Source organism: Callorhinchus milii, unplaced genomic scaffold (assembly GCF_018977255.1).
Source record: "Callorhinchus milii isolate IMCB2004 unplaced genomic scaffold, IMCB_Cmil_1.0 Scaffold10, whole genome shotgun sequence".
Lineage (NCBI taxonomy): Eukaryota > Metazoa > Chordata > Chondrichthyes > Chimaeriformes > Callorhinchidae > Callorhinchus > Callorhinchus milii.
In genome coordinates, this window is record NW_024704751.1 from 4,237,391 (window position 1) to 4,257,223 (window position 19,833).

At 44.6% G+C, this 19,833-nt stretch overlaps 2 protein-coding genes across 2 annotated transcripts; both read right to left on the minus strand.

Annotated features, from left to right (window-relative positions):
- Positions 1-2,789: 2,789 nt before the first annotated feature.
- dhrs13b.2 (dehydrogenase/reductase (SDR family) member 13b.2) lies at positions 2,790-9,688 on the minus strand. The gene is made up of 8 exons (XM_007900727.2): positions 9,514-9,688; positions 8,573-8,872; positions 6,802-7,140; positions 6,148-6,474; positions 5,002-5,094; positions 4,152-4,168; positions 3,649-3,683; positions 2,790-3,121 (listed from the first exon to the last, which is right to left on the minus strand). Exons 1-7 carry the CDS (start codon positions 9,641-9,643, stop codon positions 3,669-3,671), a joined length of 1,221 nt encoding a protein of 406 aa, XP_007898918.2. The 5' UTR covers positions 9,644-9,688; the 3' UTR covers positions 2,790-3,121; positions 3,649-3,668.
- A 2,604-nt stretch (positions 9,689-12,292) lies between these two features.
- On the minus strand, positions 12,293-19,327 carry LOC103183315 (exonuclease V). The gene is made up of 6 exons (XM_042338868.1): positions 19,185-19,327; positions 17,960-18,053; positions 16,665-16,933; positions 16,050-16,154; positions 15,219-15,391; positions 12,293-13,918 (listed from the first exon to the last, which is right to left on the minus strand). Exons 1-6 carry the CDS (start codon positions 19,300-19,302, stop codon positions 13,433-13,435), a joined length of 1,245 nt encoding a protein of 414 aa, XP_042194802.1. The 5' UTR covers positions 19,303-19,327; the 3' UTR covers positions 12,293-13,432.
- Positions 19,328-19,833: the final 506 nt, after the last annotated feature.

Consider the following 19,833-nt stretch of genomic DNA (forward strand, 5'->3'; position numbering starts at 1 on the left):
TGGGAGTACTATTTGAGCCGCAGCATAGCTTTATGAAGCTGCCTGGACTGTCTGCAGCTGTAAATACTGTACATTTAATTTATTGCTACTTTGGCAAATTTCTTTCGTCGTCGTGTTGTTTTAAAACAGAAAAAAAAATAACTCATTTGTACATTTGGTTTTCCTGTCCTGTCTTTTTTTGTGTGTGTGTGTGAGTGTAACGCAACAGAATAATAAATGTGGTATTTTGTGTCAAAATGATTTTGAGAATTGAGTTGTCTTTTATTTGAGGCTATTTCTGCTTCGACATTAACCATTGTGTATTCAACCCACTTAAAAGGGGAAGACGAGTTTACCACTGGATCCTAAAACATTACAGAGCGGCATTAAAGAGGGACGGCAACACGCAGGACTGAAGGTCCCGAGTATATTCTACACTCGGCCAACTTAAAGCGGAGGGTGAACTTGCTATCCTGGTCGCAAATATTACGAGGCATCATGGGGTTGGGAGCAGAGCTGAATGATCTGAGTCTATTGTGCCTCGGCCAACTTAAAGAACTGGGTCGTAAAGTTTACGGAGAGGCAAGGAATAGAGGGGGGAGCAACTCTTGTTCACAAAAATATCTTTTCACCTTTCCTTTGTGGGTTGCCACCCGAGTCTCCTCAAGGAGACTACGCAAATCCCTGACTGTCCAACGGCGCCTTGGGACGTCCTCCCGCCGTGAAAGGCGCCGTGCGAATGTCATTCTGTTTTGTCGTGCGGGGGCGGCGTGTAATCCGACACACTCGGTCGGAAGGAGTGAGCGAATTATCTTTACCGATTGCACGCCTCCTCTCCTCCTGTTGCACGCCACTCGCTGCTTCAATGTGGAGATTATGTGCAACCCAAGTAGCCGATTGTGACTTGCAAAACGGGCGAGATCCTGGGCTTCCCGTTTGACCTACTGAACCTGAAACCGAGGTGCGATCACAATCCGAGCTCCACTTTTATAGCCAAGTGGGTTTCCCCTTTTGTAGTAACGTATTTGAAGTCGCCTCACTCCGGCCTATTAGTGACAAAGATCTGGGGTTCAAAACCAAAAATGACAGTGAATCCACTTGTATTTTGGGGGGGGCTTTTAACTACTTTTACAGTGAGGTGGGCAGGTACTAATGCAGTTTTATTTCACTAAGGTGGTGCGTCCGATTGAGAAAATCATCTATTTTAATAATTACTGCATTTGATACAGCGCCACTCACTTTGGGAGAACATCAAAGCGCTTCACAGGTTTTATTGTAAAGGGTAGTGATTGTATTTTGTAGGTGAACCCAGCAGTCATGAAGTGAAGGGACCAATTTTATTCGGGGGAATTGTTGGCCAGGACACCGGGAAAAACTCTCTTCTCTTCCCGAATAGTGCCATGGGATATTTAATATAACATATACACGCAAACACATAGCAAGCGGCAAAATTTACTGTAAAGTTTACTGATGAAGTATGAAACGCTAATTTTAGTGACTGTGATGAAGTGGTTGCCCTTGAGTGAGAACTCGAGTCAGCCGATGGTTTCAATGGAGAGTGTGTTGTCGTGAGTTGGGAATGCAGATTAAAAGATACGGGAGCAACTCAGTGAGGGCTTGAACAATGCGTGTATTTATTGACTGGGTTTGACCACTTGGCGACATTGCAATGAACAAAGGTTGGGTAAAGGCCACATCAACATTCGTAGACAGAGAGCCTGTCCCCTGGTGGCATCTGCTGTGTTTGCCACAACCATCTTCAACTCCCAAGAGTACCTGCTGTCACACCAATAGCATCATTTTCCAGCCATTCAATCGATACCTTATAATAATAATAAATAATAATAATCCTTGCATTTGATATAGCGCTTTTCACGTCGGGAGGACGTCCCAAAGCGCTTCACAGAACATACTGTAAAGTGAATTGACTGTATATTTGTGGGCGAACGCGGCAGCCAATTGCGCACAGCAATGTCCCACAAACCGTAGATTGAAAATGACCAATTTATTATTGTTTTGCTTTTTGGAGGGATTATTATTAGGCTCTGTGTGGAGTAAGGAAACTTGCCCAAGGTTTCGCCCTCTGCCTGGAATTGAACTCAGGTCTCTCGCTTGCAAAGCGAGTGCTCTAACCACTGAGCTACAGGACTCCATACCTTGGCCCGGACAGGAGAAAACCACTGACTGAACACACACACACACACACACACACATAGCTGGCCTTTGTATCAACCTGACACCGAGCGGGACCCACAACACTGCCCCTGAAAAGTATTTTTTTTATATCATTTATTTTATAAATTAATTTATTTTCGACAATTTATTTTTTTAATAAAAATGATCACTTAAAATTTAGGTGGGGGGGGTGGAGGGGAGGGCAAAGAGAGGAGGAAATATATGTACTTTTTTTAATTTCAACTTCACTTACCCCCAGAGAGAGAGAGAGAGAGAAAAAAATCCTTGATATGGACAAACTCTCTCACCCCGCCCGAGGCACACGACGATTGTGTTTTAATAACGTTTCATTTTTGGTCATCCACGTGCGGAAACCCATCACCCAGGTTCAAAAGAGCTCTGGAAGAATGCGAGTTATCAGGATTTGGTGAGTGGGATGGGAGGGGAGGGGAGGGGGAGAAAGAGATTAATATTTTATAAGCATTTGGGTCCGGGGAGAAATAGTGAAAATATATCATGTACTTTTCTCACGATTTGCTTCCACACTAACTCTGTTCATTCCCCCACCATCTGGATATAATAATCCTTGCATTTGATACAGCGCCTTTTCACATCTTCGAGGCGTCTCAAAGGGCTTCACAGAATATACTGTAAACTGATTGACTGTGTATTTTGTGGCCGAAACTATATAAACGTCACAATAAGAAATTCTGTGATCTTGTGGGCCCTGCGCGTCCGAGTCCAGAGAACTATGCTTTGAAAAAGTTCAGTGAAATCATTTTCACGTTCATCCTGAGACTCTGACGTCAATGTTGTCCCAGTCGCCAATCCGACTGCTTTAACGTAGTTTGAGGCCTTCGCTCTTGTGACTTAAGTCTCGTTAGGAATTAACGTCCTTTGATTGGGGAGAGGGGAAACACATCACGAAGCAACAAATAGTGTTCCTGCTGTCTCAGCTCGGCCACAGCTGATAAGAAGACAAAGAGAAGGAGAGTTTGAGTCCTGTTGATCTCAGTCACCTTGAGGCAATGGTCATTTCATTCACATAAAATAACAATGATAATAAATCCGGCATTTAACACAGCGCCTTTCACGTCAACGCACTTCACAGGACACACTGTAAAGTGTGTTTTGTCGGCCAACTTGTTTGAAACCAGCTGACACAATATGAATGAATGAGCCTACTTTACATGTGTACCCTATTCTCTGGAACTCCCAACCTCTATCTGTCTTTTAAACACTGCCTCAAAACAACAACAATTTGCATTTATATAGCGCCCTTCAAGCAGGGCAGTGTCCCGGAGCGCTTAAACCCAACCCCCTTCAACAGCAGCTATGGTCACCTCCCTCTTGCTTCCGCTCATCACCCAGGTAAATACTGTCTCACATTTGACCTGTGACTTTGGCTGGTCTGGTATCAGTCTCATCAGTCAGTTTCACGATCAGTATAAAGCGAAACCACATTCATTGCCCAGAGCTCTTCCATACACTCACCCTGAGTCTTGCCCGATGCTTTAGTACGGCTTCTTCTGTTGAAAAGAGAATAAATAATACATGGAGCATTATTTTGAGTTTCTGTTCAGAAAGAAATCATATTGAAACGTCTCACCGTCTCGTCTGCGGGTAATTACCTCTGAGTAAAGTGACTGTTGCGTGGGCAAGCTTAAATAAATAACATAATAATCCCTGATAATAAAAATCCTAAAAGTAATCTGAAACACAACTGAAACCGTTTCACAGGCACAGGTTTGGACCTGTTTTAACGTCTCATCCATAGCACAGACAATGAGACACTCCCACCAGCGCTGCACCGGAGTAACAGCCAAGATTACATTTCACCACGAGAATGGTTGGGGAAGACACTGTTCCGGGTTGTTTGGGATTCCACCAATGATCCATCACTGTGATTACAGACACGTGTGAGCGATAAGCGCTTACTGACCTACACAAGTATCACGAGATAGGTGAGTAAAGTGAAAAAGGGCTTTCGTTTTTACCTTGTTTCTTTCCCAGCCTGCGAAGGAAAAAGATAAAGAGAATCGTCAAAAGTTCATATCAGCGCAATTGCGTCCTGCGGTAAGTGGAAGGTCACGATGCACTGTCCTGGTACTGGTACACCTTACCGGCACAGACACGATGGGCCGAATGGCCTCCTTCTGTGCTGTATAATTCTATGACTCTATGATCTTTTCATTCACGGCGCGGTGCAGGTGAAGTTGCTTTAGCCGGCCGTGATCCTTAGTGGGACGCTGTCTCCAAGTCATTTGCTGCAACATATGTATTCGAGTTTGTGGCTAGGAACTTTTAAGGTAAGTTTTTTCCCATCCAAATAAAACGGTGGTTAAGTCTGGAAGTTTCCATATTTTCGAGAAATTGCCTATTTCCTCTCGTTCTGGACGTGCAACAAAACAGCTGCTGTAGTAAATGGCGGAAAACTGAGTTGATGCTAAGCCTTCAAAACAGGCCACAACACGGCGAGTCCAGATCAAGGCTAATTATCAATGTGAAACCATAGAAATTTACAGCACAGAACAGCGACCATTTGACCCAGTGATGATTCTCTGTAAGATCTACCTGTTCAGTCCAATTCTCATGCCTTTCCCACATCCTTTCATGTTTCTCTTTTGCAGGTGCTTATCTAAGTCCCTCTTTAAAGCTACCAGTGATTCACCTGAAACCTCACAACCTAACCACTCTTTGTGTTAAAAAATATCCTTCTAACCTCTCCCTTTCCTCTTTTCACCTAAATCTCTGGCTTCCGATTCACCGACCAGGGGAAATAATTTCTCCCTGTTTATTTCATCCCAATCTTGCTCCAATCTTATCTATGTGCCGATCGATACTCACTTTTGCTCAAGTAGCACAACAGGCCGATGAGGACAGCTAAGAGGACGATGACGCAGAACCCGATGAGAAAAACTGCTAAGCCTGGAGGTTGAGCTGTAACGTTTAATGGCAAATTGTCAACAACGGCGAATTAAGATAAATGTTTTCCAAATGCAAGGCTTATTATTCACTTTAATAACTGCACGCTTTTAAAATGGGATGTACGCAATAAGAATATCAATAATAACCCTCGCTTTTCATGCGTCAAAGTGCTTCGCAGGATTTACTCTAAAGTGCAGTGACTGGGTAATACGTAGGTGACCAATCATCTGAACGAGACCATTTAAATCGCAATCGTTCTCTGGGGGTTATTTCTGCTCCATTCACCTTTAATGAGAACTACTCATGAAATGGACATTAAAAGAAGTGGAAAACTTTCTGCCATGTGAATAGCTGCCAGGAGCGGAAACACTGGGCTGATTTTCTACACCACATCCCAAACGGAGCTGAAGCCAACTGTAGTCGAACAATGTGTAACTGGGCTCTCCTGCCTGTGTGACTTGTGCTGCACCTGGAGGTGCCTTTATTCACTGCAGAGTAAGAGGATCTTCCCACAAGATTTTCAGCGTCCCGTGAGGGGGAGGGGGGAAGGGGACATTAATGTTTCAAATAAAATTTCGTCACCTCCAATAATGCTGCAGTGACTGCAGTGTCTGCGTGGATTACCGGTGCGGCACTTATACTAATCCTTATGCTCGGGATAACATCCTTCGTCCCAGAGCGCTTCGCACAGGACAGACCGTAAAGTGCAGTGACCGCAGTGCCGGAACCCGTGCGTTTTGTGGGCAATTTGAGCTCCGCAGCCGTGGAGTCAAAGGCTCGGGTTTTGAGATTTGAGATTCGATCAAACTATTGATCGAAAAAAAATAGCATCAACACTCCCTCCGCTTCCTGAGCCTGGAGCTGTTTATTATACATTTCTAATGACTCACAAACTTCACCTCTCTATTTCACCATCCCACCACACCACACTCCACCCCACCCCACCCCACCACACCCACCCCACCACACCCCACTCCATCCCACCCCACCCCAACATACCCCATCATATCCACCCAGCCATATCCCACCACAACATACCACACCCCACCTGTGCCGGTTGCTTACGTTTCACTTTGACGGAGACCGAGCGTTTGATGGTTTTCGTGAGGCTGAGGTGGTCGACGCGACACGTGTACAGAGCCCCGCTGTCCTTGAGCGACGCACGGAACCTCAGGAAGCTGGTCAGGTTGAAGGTGCCGTCCGCGTTCCTCTTGTGGGGCGAGAAGACCACGTTGTCCAGGTAATCGGGCAGCGTGCGTTGCCCTTCCCACTGCCGCAGCCACCTCACAGACACATCCAGAGGGTAGTAACGGGCCATCTCGCACGTCAGCTTCTGCTCCTCACCGGCCATCAGCTCGAGCGGCTCGGTGTTCATCTGCACGATGGGCGACTCTGCCGGGAAACCGTTGAGAGGGTTCGTTTTTATTTTGTAAGGTTTATTTTCTAACCGCTACTCCAAAATGAACCTTACGTTTGACAGGCCATCGATTGACTCGCCCGCTACGTGTTTTTCGTGTTGGTGACTAATACTCCGTGTTTTCGAACACCCCCTACACCCTCCACCCTCCTGATCCCAGCCACCAGTTTGGGTGTGGATCCTGACTGTCTAGCGCCTTGGGACGTCCTTTTGACGTGGAATGCGATGTGTAAGTGTAACTTGTTGTTGTTGTAGGTAGGCAAGAGCCAACTCTTAAATTGTTTTAAGGCAGGTTATCTTACCCATGATCTCCAAGAGGACGATGCTCATGCCGAAGAGCGGGGGGACGTAGACGGAGCAGATGTAGGTGCCCTCGTCTTTGACGGCCAAGTTCTGGATGCGGATCGAAGCGTTCCCGTTCCTGATCTGCTCCTCGAAGGCCACGACCCCCTTCTCCAGGTGCTCGACCTGGCGGTGTCGCCCGTTGTAGGAGAACAGCTTTGTCTTCTTTCTCTCGTGCTCGTGCCGCCATTCTATGATGACGTCGGCGTTGTGGTCAATATTGTAGCTGCAGTCCAGCACCACGTCTTGCTTGAGCTTGGCTCGGATCAACGGGGTGCTTGTGCGGACAATGTAGACCACTGGCGGGTTCAAAAAAAGAGCAATGGGCGTCTTCCAACGTAAGTGGGATTGAAAACATTCTCGCTGCTTCATCGTGGGGCTCAGATATAATAATAATAATCCTTGCATTTGATACAGAACCTTATCACGTCTTCGAGACGTCTCAAAGCGCTTCACAGAATGTACTGCAAAGCGAATTGACTGTATATTTTGTGGGCCAAACGCGGCAGCCGATTGCGCACAGCCGCGTCCCCACAAACAGTCGTGGATTGAAGTGAACAAATTATTATTTTCTTATGATATACTTTTTTTTCAAAAATATACAATTACTTCTCTTAAACTCATCGCCACGCATCGGCGTCTCGTAGCATTGCGGTCAGCGCACTCGCCTCGCAAGATAAATTTGTGGAGTCCTGTAGCTCAGTGGTTGAGCACTCGCTTTGCAAGCTAGAGACCTGAGTTCAATTCCAGGCAGAGGGCGAAACCTTGGGCAAGTTTCCTTACTCCACACAGAGCCTAATAATAATCCCTCCAAAACCAAAACAATAATAAATTGGTCATTTTCAATCCATGACTGTTTGTGGGACATTGCTGTGCGCAATTGGCTGCCGCGTTCGCCCACAAATATACAGTCAATTCACTTTACAGTGTGTTCTGTGAAGCGCTTTGGGACGTCCTCCCGACGTGAAAAGCGCTATATCAAATGCAAGGATTATTATTATTATTATAGAGGACCCTGGTTCGATCCCCGGGCAGAGCAAAACCTTAGGTAAGTTTCCTTACTCCACACGCCTCTGTTTGCCTAGCGGTAAGTAGGAACCAGGTTGTTAGTTGACTGGCAGATCGCATTTCTGGGGCTAATAATCCCTTTTAAAAAAAGTATTTAAAAAATAATAATAATTGGTCACTCAATCCACTGCTGTTTGTGTGACACTGCTGCGCGCAATTGGCTGCCGCGTTTCACCCACACAATACGCAGTGAATCTCTACTTTACCGTGTGTTTTGTGAAGCGCTTTGAAACGTCTCAAAGGCGTGATGAGGCGCTATACCGCCTCTTTGACCGTGCCTTCAGCTCCCCTCTCGACTCTCTTCCCCCTCCTCGCTCCCTCCCTTCCCTCCCCTCACCCTGACCATTTCCCCCCTCCTCGCTCCCTCCCTTCCCTCCCCTCACCATTTCCCCCCTCCTCGCTCCCTCCCTTCCCTCCCCTCACCCTGACCATTTCCCCCCTGCTCGGGTCATGACCCAACTGTGCAGCGCCTTGGGACGTCCTCCTGACGTGAAAGGCGCTTTATAAATGGAATCTTGTTGTTGTTGTTGTATATCAAACGCAAGGATTATTATTATCATGTCAACAACCACACCACCCCGACACCCCCCACCCACCCCCTCCGCGCGCACAAACAAATCACACATCCCTCTTGCGAGCTCCTTAGCTGCTTGTGAACATTACCTTTAACCAGCAGCGTGTCTGTGTCACCAATTGTTGAATTCTCATCGTCCTCTTTCGTTCCATGATCAGCTGCCTGTTGGCTGTCTGGTGCTGGCACCTTCCTCAAGAAGCTGGTGGTGGTGAACTTGTCTTCGGTGTGTTTTATGGTCACTGTGAACCAGCGATTGAGTAGATCTCTATCGAGCTCCTTATCCTGCTCAGGCCACGGCACGTGAATGCCGTGAGTCGAATATCGTTTGATTTCGCAGTCCAGCTTGCTGGCTTCTCCTTCCACGTACCGGAATATGTCTAGCAAGGACTCTGCAAACACAAGGCAAAGATCCACCCGCTTATTGGATCGACATAAGACAACCCGGATTCGCAAGGCACGGAGAGTGAGGAGGGTTCTGGACAGAACAATCTGCAGCCAAAAGCAGCCGTTTGCTGCTTTTAGTTATTATCCCTGGAAAACGGATCGCTTTATTAAGCGGATCGCTTTCCAGGGTTAATAATGCCTCGAAAAAAAATCGGTTACTCAATCCACAACTGTTTGTGGGACGCTGCTGTGCGCAATTGGCTGCCGTGTTTCGCCCACAAGATAGTCAATCCACTTTATATTATATTCTGTGAAGCGCTTTGAGACGTCTCTCAATGACGTGATAATTTCATAATTATAAATTATAAAATTATAAATTATAAAACCATATCAAATGCAAGGATTATTATTAGTGTTGCAATGGGCAAGGCTTGGATTTATTATAATAACTCGATAATATAATCATTCGATATAAACATCTTATCACGTCATCAAAGTACCTCAAAGCCCTTACTGTTAAGTGTAGTGACTCTATTTGTAGACAAACAGTACATGTGGTTAAATACAGCGCACCAGAGGTCCTTAGGACATATTTTTTTTTAACAGAGAATATTAGTGGAGCGTGTATTTAATCCGCTGGCCGTACCTTTAACATTGAAGGTGATGGCTTTTTCTTGCTGTAAATCCTCTGCCCCCATATCGCCAAACACCAGGAAGGCCTTCCTCCGGATGATTTGTGGGGCAAACATAGTTCTGTCGTTGGAACTCTCTTCCATAAAGGTGCAGTCCCACTTCTCTGCCGTCCATTATGAGCACGTGCAGATCCTAAACACGGAGGAGATGCGGAGTCTTGAACAAGGCCCGAGTCAGACCACGTCCACTGGCGCGCTCATCAATAACACAACGACATATTGCCGAACACCAAACACCGAGTATATTAACAACAATAATCCTTGCATTTGATATAGCGCCTTATCACGTCGTTCAGGCGTCTCAAAGCGTTCCGCGGAGTATTCTGTGAAGCGCTTTGAGACATCTTGAAGACGTGATAAGGCGTTACATCAAATGCAAGGATTATTATTATATTGTACAGTGGACTGACTGCATTTTGCGGGCGAAAGCAATGTTGGATTGCTCATCTGCTATTTTTTTGGAGGGTGACCCGAGGTCCCGCCTGCCTGTTTGGGCAGGTGTTGAAGATCCCATCGTGGTAAGCGAAAAGAGGAAAGAGGAAGTAAGTTTCTCCCAGAGTCCAGGCCAACAATCCCCCGAAACAATATTGCTCATTCACTTCAGGGCTGTTTGTGGGATATTGCTGTGTGCAAACTGACTGTTGTGTTTACCTCCCGATAGCCAGTGACCAGACTTTACAGTAAAAGCACTTTAAGATGTTTTGACAATCAGTTGTAACAACTGACAATCCTATTACCAAATGCATTATATATATATATATATATATATATATAAAATGGTGTACACTTTAATAGGGTGCATTATTGTTTGTCATCTCCTGCTCTAGTCAACTGGATTTCTTTTATATTAAAAAAAAAGAGCTGAATGCATATCAAAATCCACATTCACTTTTATTCTTGGGTGATTAAAAAAAAAGTTTGATGGGAAGCAGTTTCGTTTGTGAATTCGGAGTTGCTTGAGGCCAGCCAGCTTCAACACACAAGGATCAAAGGACAAGCTACACAAAAACAAAAACCCCAAAGGCATTGAGACTTCTGTTAGCCCTTACCTGAGCACAGGATCCACAGGTGCAGGAGCAAGGTGGCAAGAATCATTGTGGATCCTTATTTTCTCAGCAAAGCTGGATCCATCCACTGAACCCTGGTCGTGTCTGGCTGTGCTTTCAGTTTCAGGAAGTTTCTGTTTTATTAATTCGGCCTGCAGAGAGAGATAGAGAGAAACGAAACCAATTGTGCAACCAGACAGACATCCTACTCTGGGTGTGTGGGTGGGTAACGTTGAGTGGGGATCTTGACCTCAAAACTCATCTCAATAGTGAGCAGGGTGGGATTGAGTCAAGGAAAAACCTCCTTTATAAAATTATTAAATGATAAAAAATTATTAAATTATTATAAATTATAAAAATTATTAAAAAACTGCCTTTTATCACCACTCACTGACTGCATGAGGTTTTCTGGGACCTTTGGAATGCGCAGTTGGCAGAGAAGGTATTGGACTGAATAAGCAAAGAATGACTGTGCCAGTGCGAGTTCTACCTAAGTTAACTTTAATAATAATAATAATAATAATCCTCGCATTTGATATAGCGCTTTTCACGTCGGGAGGACGTCCCAAAGCGCTTCACAGAACACACTGTAAAGTGAATTGACTGTATATTTGTGGGCGAACGCGGCAGCCAATTGCGCACAGCAATGTCCCACAAACAGTCGTAGATTGAAAACGATCAATTTATTATTGTTTTTGGTTTTTGGAGGGATTATTATTAGGCTCTGTGTGGAGTAAGGAAACTTGCCCAAGGTTTCGCCCTCTGCCTGGAATTAAACTCAGGTCTCTCACTTGCAAAGCGAGTGCTCTAACCATTGAGCTACAGGACTCCACTCCACTTTAACTTCAAGACGTTAACTTTGCGACATCTAAGAAGGCGTGAAAAGCACCATATCAAAGGCAAGGATTATTTATTATAACCTGGCAGAGAATTCAAGGGTTGGCATTTTGGAAGGATTGAGATCGACCGGACTGAAGAGCTTAATAATAATAAAATAATAATACTAATCCTTGCGTTTGATGTAGCGCCTTATCACGTCTTCAAGACGTCTCAAAGCGCTTCACGGGATGTACTGTGAAGTGAATTGACGGTATATTTTGTGGGCAAAACACAGCAGCCAATTGCGCACAAGGTGTCCCACGAACAACTGTGGATTGAGTGACCAATTTATTATTATTATTAAAGTTGTTGTTGGTGTTGTTGAGCCAGCTTTCTTTATCTGAACCGATCTTTTGAACCAGCCAACGGATTAGATATTTGCCAATGTCAAGTGTCAGTGGCTTCAGGGCATTGCAGTCTATAACAAGGCATTTGTTGGTCCACCAGAATTTCGCTTGCACTAAAAATACTGACTGATACCTCCCAATGTGAAAGGCGCTATACAAATGTAAATTTGTAATGTATTTTTCTTGGAAAATGACTCAGCACTCAGCCCATCAATAATTCCTTCAAAAAAAATAATTTGGTCACTCAATCCACGACTGTTTGTGGGACACTGCTGTGTGTAATTGGCTGCTGCATTTCAGTTCAGTCTGTCTGCAATATTACAAAAGTGCAGAACTTTGCAATAAGATCTCAAAGGGTCCTTATTGACACATCAAACGACTTTGCGTGTGTGTTTTTAAAATACTTTTGTGAACGGGAGTCTGCGCTTCAAATGAGCACTCACTTTGTACCTAAATCACAAGAGAACACAAGTTTTATTTATTGAAAATAAATATAAAACACATCGACATTTTCCTTTAAAATGACATTAAAATAATTTTAACATAATACATCAAAGAAAGGTAGTGTATAGAGTGGTTAAAATTGTTTCACATGGATTAATGTTAACTTTATTAAAAAAATTGCTCAATGCTTTAAAAATAGAAAAGGTTTTTTTTTACTAATAGATGCTTCCGGGGGAAATTCCACCTGTGTCTAGATTCACTGCATTGCGTCTTAGGCGGTCCAGAATTTGGCGAATTATTGAATATTCGGTCTCAACTTTGAAGTTTTTTTTTTGGGGGGAATTCTTTTAAAAAAACTTACAGAAAACCAGTTTCAAAATTAAGGCTGTATTGCCAGATTCTGGATGCTCTGAAATGCTACATTAAAAAGCAAATCTAGACCAGGATGGATTTTCTCTCCACTTTATTGTTTATTCCAGCAGGTGACCACCTTTCAAACCTATTCTAAAGACACAGGATAGTAGACCCACAACTCAAATGTCCCTTCCCCTGTGAGTCAGCTGGGATTGGAAAATTAGCAGAACGCAGGATATTGTACTCTGGTTCCTCAGTGCCATAGAATTAAGCGCTAGTGCCCAATGTGAATACATACATAGCACTACTACTTTGACTGGAAGGACCTTTTAAACATTCTTCTAAAACACATTCCACATACATTCAACTGAAAATTGACGTAGATTTTGCAATATGTCCAATTAAAGCATACAAGGATTGACGCTGTAGCTCAGTAATTCCATTCAATCCAATATTCCCATGTTGAGATGTCCATTAATTGTCCTGTATGGGATATAAAACTCAGTTTGCCTTCAAGTATACATTCACTACATTTCACTGCGAAAGCCTGCAAAGTGGTTTGCGATGTCTCAACGACGTTATAAGGTGCTGCATTAATTATTATTATTATTATTGCATTGTGAAGTAGTGATCAAACTTGTAGTTTATCGTAATGCCTGCAACTTAAAAAATAATTCTGATGAAGTCTGTTTAGGCAATAAAAAGAGCTTCTCTCAACTTAAAACCGCTCTTCTGAGAATTTCCAGTAGCTTTAATCAAGATTAGACTTTCTTGCAAGGAGAAACTATAGAAGAAACGCATGTTTAATGTAACTTAGGTCTGCCTCTGCTTTGAATTGCTTTATATTTTTGTGTTAATTCTTCGGCTTTTCTCTGCCTCCAGTCGCAGATGTCAACAAAGTCACACGAGCAGCACTTCCACGCCTCTTCGATATCCACCCCCTCGGCTTCCCTCTGCCCCTTCCAGAAGGAGAAGCAATTCGCCAGTTCTCTTCGCAGCCATTCCTCCTGGAAGCACACCGCCTCCGCTCCAATGGCAGATCTATCGGCCTGGTAACAGTATTCTATCATCAGAGTGTCGATCTGGGGAATCTCCGAGTAGGTTAGATTCAACAACACCAAATCCAGTAGGTCACCAAACGTGTGCACAGTGAATCCCATCTTCTCAGCGTGCTCAGAAACCTCTGAGCCAAAGGGTTGCTCGGTCCGTAAGCGGAGATGGCGAAGGAGAATGCCCTTGTCCACCTCACCTCGGATCATGGCCTCGAACAGGCATTTGTACACTCTGACCTGATAACGACAAGCATTCGGTGTCACTTGACAATAAACATTCAGTTAAAGTGTTAAAGTGATAGGTTTACTCCACCAAATTCGGCAATGTCTGCTTTCTATTCATTCCACTTGCTGGTGGGAGGTGGGGCTGGCCAGCAATTGTTCTACAAGGGCTTCGAAGCAAAAAGAAATGAACACAAATCCACCTCGCTAGCCTGAAGACTACAATGCTGGCTCCTAACCAGACAGAATGAAGGGTCAGGCACCAGAGCTGCCTGTCAATCATTGGTTAGGCCGGACATTTACACACAAAAAACTCAGTTACTCAACTGGGGTAATAATCCCTTCAAAAAAAAATGATGATAATAATTTGGCCACTCATTTCACGACTGTTTGTGTGACGCTGCTGCCCGCAATGGCCTGCCGTGTTTCGTCCACAAAATTATGTGGAGTCCTGTAGCTCAGTGGTTAGAGCACTCGCTTTCCAAGCGAGAGACCTGAGTTCAATTCCAGGCAGAGGGCGAAACCTTGGGCAAGTTTCCTTACTCCACACAGAGCCTAATAATAATCCCTCCAAAACCAAAAACAATAATAAATTGGTCATTTTCAATCTACGACTGTTTGTGGGACATTGCTGTGCGCAATTGGCTGCCGCGTTCGCCCACAAATACACAGTCAATTCACTTTACAGTGTGTTCTGTGAAGCGCTTTGGGACGTCCTCCCGACGTGAAAAGCGCTATATCAAGTGCAAGGATTATTATTATATACAGTCACTACACTTACAGTCAATACACTACAGTGTATTCTGTGAAGCGCTTTGAGACATTTCAATGACGTGATAAGGCGCTATATCAAATCCAAAGATTGCCTATTATATTATAACACAACATAAATCAAATACTACTGAGAAAAATACTACTAAAATACTGTGAAGCAGTGACCGCTATAATAAAAATGATAATAACAAAGATCCGGCAAGGTCATAAACGAATTAATCGGGAGGAACATTGGCTAGGAGGTGGGGAGGGGAAAATTCCCTTCTCTTTTCAAACAGTGTAAAAGAATCCTTAACATCCAGCTGAACAGATGTCATCGTCCCCTACTACTGCACTAGTATCAGTCTAGGCTGTGATGCCAAGTCCCGATTTAGGACTTGAACGCATAACATTTTGATCCAGAGGCAAGAATGGTAGCAATTGAGCCAAACTGATTGATACCTAAACGAGACTACCAATTTAGTGCTCCATATGAATAACCTTTGGTACTGCGCCCACGGAGTTTCCAATCTTATGCATTCTCTTCTACCCACCCTCTTACCTGTAAGTGATGGCTTTTCCTCTGGGCTGCACCTGGGAATGATCGCTGGCTGCGTGTTTTGAATTCACACAGCTCAAGTTCGCCCTTGGAATTATAACGCAGCTCATCGATTATACCAACCAGAAACAAGCCATCCAGCTCTCCAAATACAGGCATCTCCCGCACAATCCCCCCTAAACAGACAGACACATTACAACATTAGAATACCACGGACAGCTCAACGACATTTATAATATTAAAGGCGTAACAAATGGGCTGTTTTATAACTTTTTTTCCCCCATGACTTAGTACCCAAAGGCCAAATGTAAAGGAGACATGGAATCGCGATGCTGTCATTGTTCCTTGGCTGAGGTCAGCGAATGGAGAAGATTCCAAGGATTGATCCTGGAACTTTATTAGTCCATAAATTATTTTAATAATCTTAAAAACTACGACTTGCATTTACATAGTGCCCTTCACACAAGGTAACATCTCAGAGTGCTTTACAAGTTGGGACGTTGAGCAAGGCAGGGGTGGTCATAGGCACATCCAAAGAGGATTTGAGATGGAACTTAAGACAGAAAGGGCGGCAAGACGGAGGGATAGAGGGAGAGAGTTCCAGAGGTTAAGGGTTTGGGAACTGAACTTGGTCACTGAAGGTACTGAGGAAAGGGCAAAGGACCTGCAACAAGCCTGAGTTAGCTGAGAAGAGGGGCCAAGTGGAGGAGTAAGGTAGGAGAAGGTCGGAGCTAAGTAGAGTGTTGACAAAATGCATAATATTGCACTTATTACATGTAAACTGTAGAGTTTTGAAGAAAACCAAATTCCTGTTCTGCACATGCCATTACATACCCGTCTGTAGGACTTGAATCGCTGAGAGAAGATTAAGAAGTTTAATGGCCCAACTATCTTCCCGGCTTGTTACATTTACTGCCACAATGTCATGGACCTCCAACTCTGCAATGCATCAAATCAGACATAAATTAAGACATCCTTCAGATAAACCCTTCGCTAGAGAGCTTTGATAAAGTGTCACACTAACCAACGTGCATGCAAACCAAACTAGATCAACATGGGAGATCCATTCCTTTAGGCAGATTGTTCGAAGTCTGAAAAAGATCTTCTTTGAGAAATGGCAGTTCAGCTCCAGCATTATTCAACAATGCGGCTTTATTGCATCATAAAACAAAATACATTGGGATGGGGAAAGGGAAATCACTCTATAAAAACATTGAAGCTAATCGTGTGCAACTAGGAATTGAATTGCATACTAAGCAAGCTACTGGAAAATTCTTCTTCGATGATTGGAAAATTTTTGTTTTGTCCTTTCTGAGGAGTACCTACACAACAGGCAGACACCATCAAGAACAAGTCCTAGCTTGATCTAGTGGCAGTTATTTTTAATAACAAATCTCATTACAAATTGTTGCATGTCAAGCCTCACTGACAAATTAATCGCTGCATCACCTCTTGCCAGGTGTAGGCTGCTCCCCGCTTTCACAATTGGCAGCTCAGCTCGCAGCTTCTCAATCTGCGGCATTTCCATCCCATAAACCACTTGCTGCTCACACCACACCTGTCTACTTAAGTGAGTCACACTCAAGTAAGTTAGGCCAAACTTCTCCATTGGTGTCCGTTTGTCCTGCTTTTGTCTTTTAGCGACTGTGCAGTCAGGGTTTGGGCCACTTGCCTCTCCGGGCTCAGGTGACAGATTGATGGATTGATGTTCATCCTTCCTATGATGAAGAGTATCCCACAGTTAACTCTTCGAGTACTGAAGCATGCAAAGAATTCCAAAAACATTCAGAGGTGAAAATTCATAAAAGACTAACACTGGTCATCACCATCGGGTCTCCTTCTACAGAAAGTGTCTCAGATGAGCACAGTAAATGCACCACATGATGCAGCAAAGAACCATACAGATCTGAAAGATCCTGGGCCTGACCTCTTTTAGATACTGTCTTCTGAAAACTACTAATTTCACATACTTTCTTCTGCTTTCATATCTTCAGCCAGTATTCTTACTCCAAACTATTATGCAATGACCTGCTGCTGGCAGTGTGAATTTACCCCTTAGATGAGGACAGGGTGTATAGGCTCAGCTTTAACACCTCCCAGCCCATATCAGTTAACCCCTCTCTCAATCAAACAGCCTATCAACACTACCGTCTGCACTCACATGGCAAATTGTCACTTAGATGAGAAGCTCAAGACTTCCCAGGACCACTGCACATTCCAACATATTGCTGATTTCCCAAAGAAATCCAAAGGTTACCATTATCCGGAAAGATAAGACAAAGTTCAAAAAAGTTAAAATAAAGTTCAAGAAACAAGTTTTTCCCCACCCCGTTATTTCATATTGATTTGTGTGAGGGCATCAGAAAAAAAATGAATATATAATAGGAATTCAACCTCACAGCATAAGCAAATATTAAGATCAGCAATTGTGCATTTTACATAAATCATTTTATATGGAGTTTCAATTCAACGACTGTATTTCCAAATGAGTTCAAAACACAGCAACACCCACTATTGACTAAGAACTTACTGTTTATTTGAATACAACTGAGTTTTCCTTCATATTTTAGTAAACAAAATTGATTCCCTTATAGGTAGTGAAAGCATGCATTAGTTTCTCATTCCTACCTGGCATTAAACAAATTTAACTCGATCCATATTTAATTATTTAATGTCAAAAGTCAGCCAATCCCTCCGTGCATTACAAGGTGGAGGTCAGATACACTCAGCAGCGGCTCAGCTACCTGCTTGTCAGTGCAGCTGTCTCTTGGTTGCTACAGCAAGGCTCAGACTTGACTGGTGTGCGATCATTGTCTTCATCACTCGGTTCAGGTTTTCCTGAGAATTTAGGAAATACAGACTTCATACATTTTTCTAAAAAACAGGTTGCATGGTGAATTCTAACATAACTGACTTTCAAATCTAAACTATATTTCTATAACTAGATGAGATCTAACATGAAAAGAATAAAGTGCTGTATGTCCTTAATAATCTTATGACATTTGGATTTTAAACAGTTAAGAGCAACGCCAAACGATCCAGTAATGCTCCCGTACTCCAGACCAGGTTGGGAGACGCTATCCTGTATGAAAGGCGCTATATAAATGCAAGGCGTTGTCAGTTTGCATCCCAGTCTGCACTGATTTAGCTGATCTTAAATGCAATTTTATTGTTGTTGTTCTTGTTGTCTCAGGTGCGGGAGGCAGCGTAATTGGCCATCGCAATTGGGTTCACTGATTTGGGTGGAGGTGAGGAGTTTGTAGGAAATAAATCAGATCTCCCAATTCCTATCCAGTGACGCTTCCCCTCCTCGGCAGATATACCAACACACACACCATTTGGTGGGTATTTATTTGTATGTGCAAATAAACAGAATTTTACGCGTAGGACAACTTTTTATGTGCAGGTTGGGGAGGGGGGAGAGGAGGGGTTGGGAGGGGGGAGAGGGATTGGGAGGGGAGAGAGGAGGGGTTGGGGAGGGGGGAGAGGAGGGGTTGGGAGGGGAGAGAGGAGGGATTGGGAGGGGAGAGAGGAGGGGTTGGGGAGGGGGGAGAGGAGGGGTTGGGAGGGGAGAGAGGAGGGATTGGGAGGGGAGAGAGGAGGGGTTGGGGAGGGGGGAGAGGAGGGGTTAGGAGGGGGGAGAGGAGGGGTTGGGAGGGGAGAGAGGAGGGGTTGGGAGGGGAGAGAGGAGAGAGGGCTTGGGGAGGGGAGAGAGGAGGGGTTGGGGAGGGGGGAGAGGAGGGCTTGGGGAGGGGGGAGAGGAGGGCTTGGGGAGGGGGAGAGGAGGGCTTGGGGAGGGGGGAGAGGAGGGGTTGGGAGGGGAGGGGAGAGAGGAGGGGTTGGGGAGGAGAGAAAGGTTTTTTTTCGCTGAACTGTGCATTATTATTATTAATATGCATTTGACGCAGCGCCTTATTGATCACGTCGCTGAGACGCCTCGAAGCGCTGACTCAAGACAGTTGCCCAGACCTCCGTCAGTCTGCGGTTGGGTGTGACAGCCCCGGGGCTTCGGGCCGCACAGCTGCTCCAAATCCAGCTCCAGGAGCTCAGCGTCGCTGATCTCAAACACATCCGGCTGTCCGGTCATGGCCGTGGCCTGGGGTCTGAGCCTGGGGCCTGGGACCTGAGCCTGGGGGCCTGAGCCTGGGACCTGAGCCTGGGGCTCTGAGCCTGGGGGCCTGAGCCTGGGGCTCTGAGCCTGGGGGCCTGAGGGCCTGAGGCCTCGGGTTCGCCTCCGGAGCGCGGATCCAGCAGCTCCTCTCAGTCCGGCTGTAATAAGCGTCCCCCACCACAGCCGAGGTGCCGCACATTCGTTCCGGGTTGAAAAGTTCCCCCCCCACCGACCGACGTGTCTCTGTCTCTCACTCACTGTTACCCCCTCCATCACCACCCGGAGGAATCCGACGCTTTTCTGTTCAGACGGTGACGTGTTATATTCTCTCTCTCTTTCTCTCCGCGGCCCCAAGTAATTTTTTTCCCCCCCAAAAAAATCATCAACGAGAACAAAGAGTTAACAACCACAAAAATATTTCTTTTAATGAAATGACGAAATAAAAATTATTAAAATTAAAGAAAATTCATCGAATAACCGTGTTAAATGATTGTATCGAATAAATAA

Bases quoted from the DNA above. Each gene is read 5' to 3' on its own strand.
- dhrs13b.2 (XM_007900727.2), bottom strand. From the start codon at position 9,643: ATGGAAGAGAGTTCCAACGACAGAACTATGTTTGCCCCACAAATCATC. The intron at 7,141-8,572 runs GTAATGTTCACA...TGAACCCGCCAG, and splicing joins AGACACGCTGCTGGTTAAAG to TGGTCTACATTGTCCGCACA. The intron at 5,095-6,147 runs GTAAGCAACCGG...TAAACGTTACAG, and splicing joins GGTCTCCGTCAAAGTGAAAC to CTCAACCTCCAGGCTTAGCA.
- LOC103183315 (XM_042338868.1), bottom strand. From the start codon at position 19,302: ATGACCGGACAGCCGGATGTGTTTGAGATCAGCGACGCTGAGCTCCTG. The intron at 15,392-16,049 runs GTATGTAATGGC...CTGTCTGTTTAG, and splicing joins GATTCAAGTCCTACAGACGG to GGGGGATTGTGCGGGAGATG. The intron at 13,919-15,218 runs GTAAGAGGGTGG...TGTCGTTATCAG, and splicing joins GGAAAAGCCATCACTTACAG to GTCAGAGTGTACAAATGCCT.